Source organism: Agrilus planipennis, unplaced genomic scaffold (genome assembly GCF_000699045.2).
Source record: "Agrilus planipennis isolate EAB-ADULT unplaced genomic scaffold, Apla_2.0 scaffold362, whole genome shotgun sequence".
NCBI lineage: Eukaryota > Metazoa > Arthropoda > Insecta > Coleoptera > Buprestidae > Agrilus > Agrilus planipennis.
In genome coordinates, this window is record NW_020442407.1 from 59,427 (window position 1) to 67,168 (window position 7,742).

At 31.5% G+C, this 7,742-nt stretch overlaps 1 protein-coding gene across 1 annotated transcript in view; it reads left to right on the forward strand.

The window, feature by feature from the left end:
• Positions 1–7,742, forward strand: part of LOC112906277 (major antigen-like) — a 37,347-nt gene that overhangs the window by 23,528 nt on the left and 6,077 nt on the right. The window contains exons 3-8 of the mRNA XM_025980148.1: positions 4,749–4,981; positions 5,046–5,716; positions 7,017–7,183; positions 7,279–7,320; positions 7,517–7,578; positions 7,675–7,730. Coding sequence (XP_025835933.1) covers positions 4,749–4,981; positions 5,046–5,716; positions 7,017–7,183; positions 7,279–7,320; positions 7,517–7,578; positions 7,675–7,730 — 1,231 coding nt within the window. The remainder of the gene's footprint in view (positions 1–4,748; positions 4,982–5,045; positions 5,717–7,016; positions 7,184–7,278; positions 7,321–7,516; positions 7,579–7,674; positions 7,731–7,742) is intronic.

Below are 7,742 nucleotides of genomic sequence, written 5' to 3' on the forward strand. Positions count from 1 at the left end.
TTTAAATTTAATAATGAGTGTCTTGAAGTAATGAAATGAAATTTCAATAAGTGCTGGTATGAAAGTAATAGTTTGTGTAAAGGGATCCCAACTAAATTTTATTGATCTAAAATGGCTTTTACCTTTTGATATGATATTAAAGAGAAAGTTAAAAATCTGTTATTTAGTTATAAGGAAGCGTGTTATATTAATAATAATAATGAGGCAATTAAGTATTTTTTTAGAGAAAAGTTTAAATTTCTTTTAAAAAGAAGACGGTGGACATCTGCTATTATGTTTTTTATATTATATACAACTTCTCCTTGCGGATACGATGCTATAAAGAAAATTTTTTAGTTTACCATCTAAAAGATATTTACAATAGGAGGAGGTAGGGCAAATTGATGCACGGAGCACATAGATACACCAGTTTGAGAACAAGGGCTATGAACGTGTCGTCTGCCACTAGGCCTTTGGCTATCAGCGTGAGAGGGTATGCTTTCGAGCGATTTTTCTTCATTTAGCTCTAAATACACGGTTGCGCAGGTTTTTACGATAACAAAGAAAAATTATTAACAGATTACTTAAAACGCATTACGGGCTGATATTACAGCAAGTGCTTGTTTTAACATACCAACATGCTATTTGGGATGCAAATATCCAGAGTCCTGGAATAAAAATGGTAAACACTGGGCAGCAGGTTTTCGAAAACGCAATCAGGAACTCAGCTTGAGGAAACCTGAGAATATTAGCGTAGCCTGAAGTTTTTCCTTTAATAAAAACTGCAGTTGAGTTTTGATAATTTGGAACGTGTGCTGCTCTTCCTCCTATGTACTCTCTTCCCAAGGGTCCACTACAAAGATCATTTTTTTAAATGGTGCTCAAGAAGTGAGTTTAGGGTTGTTAAATAGAAGCGGACGGATGACTGCAGAACTACATCTTGATGTTTTGAAATATATTCAGTGTTATACCTTATGCACTAAGAACAATCCAATCTTGATTATATGTGATAATCATGATTCTCACATTTCTGGGTCTTTTAAAGGCACATATGCAATATAGGAAAGTCTTTGTCAATAGATTATATTGCTGAACATACAAAATCAGCTTTTTTAGAATCATTCACGCCAAAGAATATTACAAGTGGTTTTTCAAAACCATTTGGAGATGAAGATTTTACTCCAATCGATGTATTTGATCCCAGCAATCAGGATGCTTTTAATGAATTAATGGATAATTCCAATTAAATTTCACAAATGGTGAAGGTCATCCTCTACAGTAATGTCCCCTGAAGACCATACCCAATAAATATAATTGAAAATAACAGAACTCTATCAAAGACAAAAAGAGAGAAAGGGAAATCGAGTGTTTACAGATTTTTCGGAAAAACGTAGGCTAGAGGGATTGCGAGATGAAAAAGTAAAAAAAAACAGCAAATAAAATTAATGAAGCAGAAGGCCAAGGAGTTGAAAGTAGTAAGAAAATTGTTTGGTTTGACAGAAATAAAGAAACCAAAGATTAAAAATATGAGAGGCCTTTACAATCCTTCTCTGACTCTTCTATTGAATATGTTCTTGTAGATGACGAGGATGAAGCAGATTTCGCGCTTGATTCGAAAGATGATAGTGTGAATTTTTTTGTTCCTGATTATAAAAAAATTGAAGTCGGAGATTTTTTATTAATTAAATTAATAATAATATAAGAGAATATTTTTTACATATGATTTATAGCGTTGTAACAGAATTAAAAGGTTGATGTATTATTTACTAGATGCTTAGACATGAATAAATAATGTAAAAATAACTTTAAATTCGTGTTTTAATCATGTTCCAACGAATTTGCACCTGTATCGAAGTGCCCCACTACTTGCGTCAATGTGCTCCGTAGGTGGGGTAAAATGATACAAACCCCGTCTTTTTATTAAATCACAATTTGTTCTTGGTGGTATTATCATATTACTTCTTTTCACTGGTATAATAATCTAAAATAGTTTTAGCACGCACTCAGCAAAAATTTCAATATTCAAACAGTTTTTACTACTAAATAAATGATAACTAATTTTTGTGTATGAATCCGTTCCATCTCCCCCTATTTGTCTTCTAATTTTGATGTAACTCCATCTAATAGTGACAATAACAGACAATTTATAACTCATTTTCAGAAAAATATAAAATTGCAGTAGGTATTGTTAACAGATGAAATTTGTTTCTCAGAAATTGCCTTATAGAATTAAAACAATACTGGGTGCAGCTTCTCCCGAAATTAATTTAGCTAAAACAGTTTTGAGCATTTATGATTTGTTCTGCATTTGAAATTGCGAATAAGTGTTGGAAACTTTTAATTATATACAATATACCAACTTCAGTGTTTTCGGGAGAAGTTGTTTATTTTCCTTTTTTACTTTAATCGAGACGTGAGGACACATCCACACGTTGTTCCTGAACCTTTACTTCTTTTCTAAGTATATGTATTTGTGGAGGAATAGGAACGCACTTCATCCAAAATGTACTGAATTTATAACAAAAATATATGAAAATGATCAGCATAATCACATCTATAACACACTAAATAATGATATATGGTCCGAGGTGTGGCTGTTAAACTATACAATTACCAAATTTATAAAAAATAAAATTCTAATTAATTTTAATTCTTTTGCGTTGCTGTTATTCCTCTTCTTCGTCTACTACATTTGGAATTTCTGAAGGATCTTCAAAATCAGCAACATCTTCAGTCTCTTCAATTTCGATGTTAAGATTATTTGCTGGCCCTTCATTTAAGATAAATCCAATTTTTGTAGCCAATTAAAAAAATTGTCAAGATCACTTCTGTTTATGTCTGTAAAGTTTCATCAAAAACGATTCAACCATTTCGTATATTACCCCGTACCAACAGAAAAAAATTAAAGGTCTTCTGTAACTTAATGGCATTCAATAACCATAGCAATTTAAAAAAGGCAGTTATTTCGAAGTTACAGACAGACACATCAATACTATTCCCGTAAACAATGTATAAACATAGAAATGAAAATTAAAGAACTATTTATTAGCATGCTAGCGGTTACCCGTCTCGGCTTTGCTCTCAGTATATAAATATGATACACACTTAACATTGGCTGTGTTCGGACTAAGTCAGCAATGCACAGCGATGAATATCGCTGCCGATTTGCGCTCGGACACGATGGTTGTCATTATTTACAAGTTTTGACACTATTGAGTTCCACGAAAATAATGTTTAAAAGATATGTTTCTGTTCTTTGATGAATTATCATTCTGATTTATTGGGTTGTTTTTATTAAGTATCAATAATAATTAAATTGTTTTATTTTCGATTTTAAATTTTCTTTTAGTATGTGCACTTCAATAAAACATTAATTGATTTGATTTAATACTATTTCCTAGGGCAATTATCAGATACTTGGCTATGTACAAAAATTTTGTAGATCCTAAACTGTAGCTGAGACAAGCCATTGATTTCCATTGTAATTATAAATAGTAGAATCCATTGTCCAGCATTAATATTTTTTATTTATCAGGTCAATTATCACAAAACAAAAAATACCTCTACATCAACAATTGCACGATTTGTAGTAAACATAACAATTTTTCAAAACGGTGGTCTCATAAATTCATCGCAGTCATCACAACTAAATCTGCCCAAGCTGCCAGTTTTAGTAAACAAATACCATCGATGCTCACTATTGTGCATCGCTGACTTAGTCTGAACACTCTATATTTGGCATATTTAGAAGATTTTGATCCGTTTCAACGCTTTAAATGCGGTTTCCATAAAATCCGTTCTTAATGGGTCGAGGGGTAACTTCAAAATATTATATCGGAGTATCCATTTCTTAATGTATGTTCTAGTATTACAATACAATATACGTAGACTTTGTTTCAAAAAAATTTTTGATTCGCAATAGATTACGCTATAGTCGCTAAGGCGAATTTCTCAAGGAACAGTTGAAATTTGATTTACATTGTTGTTGTTAATATACGAAATAAAAAGTTCCAAAAAAGAAATAACAGATTTATTAATTGCTTTATTTAGAATGAATTTAAGCAATTTTAAATGGTGGTGGGGTAAACTACACCTATGGTGACCCAGGATTAATTTTCTGTTTTGGGTATTTGCTGTTAAGTATTATCAACTGATATCGTTAATTATTTATTTTATTTATTGTTTATTTGCTTTTTTACTATTTAATAAAATTACCAAACGGCAATCACTGCTAACAGAATACCCATATTTTTTAAAATTTCTAGAAAATCGTAAATATTTCAAAAACATTTAGTGACAGATACGAACAACGCCATACCAACATAGAGGAAGTTTTGAACAGAACGTATATTACAGACCGATACGAGTGACTTACACCTGAATATTTACTTTTGTTTATTGAAATATCTCTAAAACATTGGATTTAATTCTATATTTTATGCCTTTCCATAATCCAGCTTTTGTCCAAAATGATATTGTATGAAAATATATTACAGAAAAATGTATAAAATTTCTCATTACAGCTATTTATAAGAAAAAAAAAGTAAATATAGAAAGAAGCTCTCAAATTCAAATTAGTACTCGCTGATAAGCGCCCTTAAATTCGGTAAATTTTCCCTGTTTTGTCCTCAAGCTTACTAAAAATATCAATGCAAATTATGGTCGGTAAACGAAAAATTCTTACCATCGGAAAATAACCTCAATTTAATTCAAATTGTATTTATATCTAGCCATATAACAACAGCATGATGATATTATTATTTTTAAAGGTGTTAGTCGCAAATTCGGATGAAGACGAGGAATGGCCTTCTGAACTTTTACAACTTAGAAGTAAATTTACGGAACATTATGAAAAAAAAATAATGGATATGTCAGCTGAGCATACAAAAGAAATCGCCAAATTGAAAGAAGAACATATAAGAAATTTGAACAGAGCTATTAAAAGGCGAAGTTTAAAAGAGAACAGTCTTATTCAAGAGGAATTGGATATTTTGCAAGAGAGGTTTGTTTAAAATGTAGCACTTAATTTAAATAATTAAAACACAAACATTGTTTACGGTTTACAGAGATAACTTACGAAAATGTACTTCAATTCTACGTATCGTAGTGACACACTTGATGAAATATTTTTCTGAATGTGAGAACGAGCTTAACAATTCACTATTAGAAGAAATATTAAAAAGAAATTTGCAAAGCAGCAAGTCCGTCGATTTTGACGACAAATTGTCAGTACATTTTTCATCAAGTTCATGTTCAAAGCGAGTTCATATAACACCTAATGTAACTGAAATTCTGGCAACAATAGATGATTCAATTCCTCTCGTCGACGTGAACATTAATGAATTGTCAGTAGATTTAGAAAATGAGTTGTCAGAATGCCTCGGTAAACTTAGAGACGAAGCAAACGACATATTAGCGTTAACAGCAAGTATACACTCAAATAGAAACAAAAGCATCACAATAAATGAAAGAATTTCGTCTTTAACTCGACAGCCACTTGATGAAAATACACTTAAAGAGGATTTAACTGAGAAGCTTAATGAAACTGAAAAGTATGTAAGAAGTCTGGAAAATGAAAGAATTAATTTAGATAACCATATTGAGCAACTTCTTGAAAAGCAGCGAGTGTTAGAAAATGATTTAATGTACGCCAAAGAAAAGATTGCTCAAATGATGGACAAGGAAGTAGTTTCTGAAGGTTATGGAGAGATAGATGAATGTTATGTGTCTAATTTCGGTAAGTACATATTCATGGTTTCCACAATAACAGAAGTTATACAGCAAAAAGATTTTGACGGAATTTGTATATTTCGAAATTACAATTGAAACTGTATTTTTAATAAAACATTGTAGTCAGTGAACTTATTAAGTTTTAGTCTATTTTATTGGGTATTAGTAATACTTAACTTAAATAATGATATATTTACCATTTCCTTGTACTTGACTGCACTAGAAGGAGGACTATGTTTTTCAAGTGTATGTATGTATTTCTTTGGCACGCTTAATAGCTTAATGGATTTTAACTTGAGAATAGTCTTTAGATTCATTTTAATTATGACGGTATCACTGAGTGTATTAAAATTATAAAAATTAAAATGGCCAATTTTTGGCACTGTTGTCTTCAAAAATTTTCCTTTCCTTAAAACCTATCCTAACCTACTTGCTGTTTATTGGAATCAGAGCTACAACAGGAATTGTTCATTATTTGTGAATATTCCACTTTTCTTAGTTGTACATAATTACTTCCAAGAGATGCGGGTAGTACTTTCCTTTAAAAGGCTCCGCATGAGGATGCGAATGACCTGTTTAGCTTTCACAAACAATAAACTTTTACAACCCCTAGGGGAGGCCGGAGCAGAACTAGGTTCAGGGCAAAACGGGACGGGCGCTAATGTAAGAGTAACTCGTATGCGTATATGTATCCTCGGCAGAACTTAAGTCGTCTTACATGAGTCAGTCGAATAGGGACGTGTCGCTATTTCTTTTGGCTATACTGTGAGAAAAAACGAAATTTGTGCCTAATTTTTATGACAATCAACAACTAAGATTATAGCAGTAGTATCGGAGTTTCATATTAGGTACTTTTCATAGTCATCGCCGTGTTAGGTTAGAAGTGCTTGGTTTAAATGCAAAAAATGTTTGTTGGGTCAAAATAGTCAGGGCATAACGGGATACTAAATTTAGAAAGAAAAAAATTAGAAAGCCCAAGAAATAAAGTGTGCTTGAAAAGAAACTTGTCATTTCTCATCATTCCCCGACCACTTGTGTTTCTTATTGTTGTTACTCATTATCATAAAGTTAAGTGATTTAGCTTGTAGAAAGTTTTGAGTATTTAAACTTGATGCGTAATGTTATGTGAGTAAAAGGTATTCTATCAAACAGTATATATTTTTTTCAATAACGATGTTTCTCTTAAATATCCTATTTTGCTCCAGCCTCCCCTACCGTAACTCTGATTACAATAAATATTAAATAATTATAATTATCGTCTCGATTTTTCTATCAGAAGTTCACTTGTAAAAATATTTTTTTTTTAGGCGAGGAGGTAGTATCATTTAACGAAGTTCAAGAAAAGGCAAGAGCTGTACTCGGTGAAGATTCTCCTGATTGTAACAGACTAATGCAGTTAGTTGAAGATCTATGCAGGGCAGGAGAAAAACTTAAAACAGAAGCCCAGAAAGAGCACATTGATTTAAAGCAACAAGTAAGTAGAAATTACAGATTTCTACTCAACAGTTTTGTCATTTGTATATAATTGACGCTAAGAATAACGTATTTTATTACTTTGTTTGTTACTAGGTAGATAAAGTACCGCCTTATCGTGCACTGAGTAGGGAAAAGGTAAATTTCAAATGCAAGCTTTTCATCTCATGCATTATTAAACTCTATTATCCATTAATCGTAATATTAGAGAAAAATGATTTAATCATTTACATTAACCGAAGTAATAATCTGATAATGATAAGAATAAAAGTACTCATTTTAATATCATATCAGGATGTAATTATTAGAAAGTGTAAGGCGATGTTTTTTTTAGATTAATATATATTATCTTTTCTTGATGAGAACGATGTACAGGTTGTCCAACACTGCGCTCAGGTACAATAGCTCTATACTTATAGGAGGTAGAAAAAAGGTTTAATAAAAAAGTTGAAGGGAGTAATGAGTACCTACTACAGACTAGCATTGTTTCAGAGAATACCGAGTGTTACATGAGTTTGCCACGAAGCACACATTATCTTTAACAAAATGTATATTGTTTA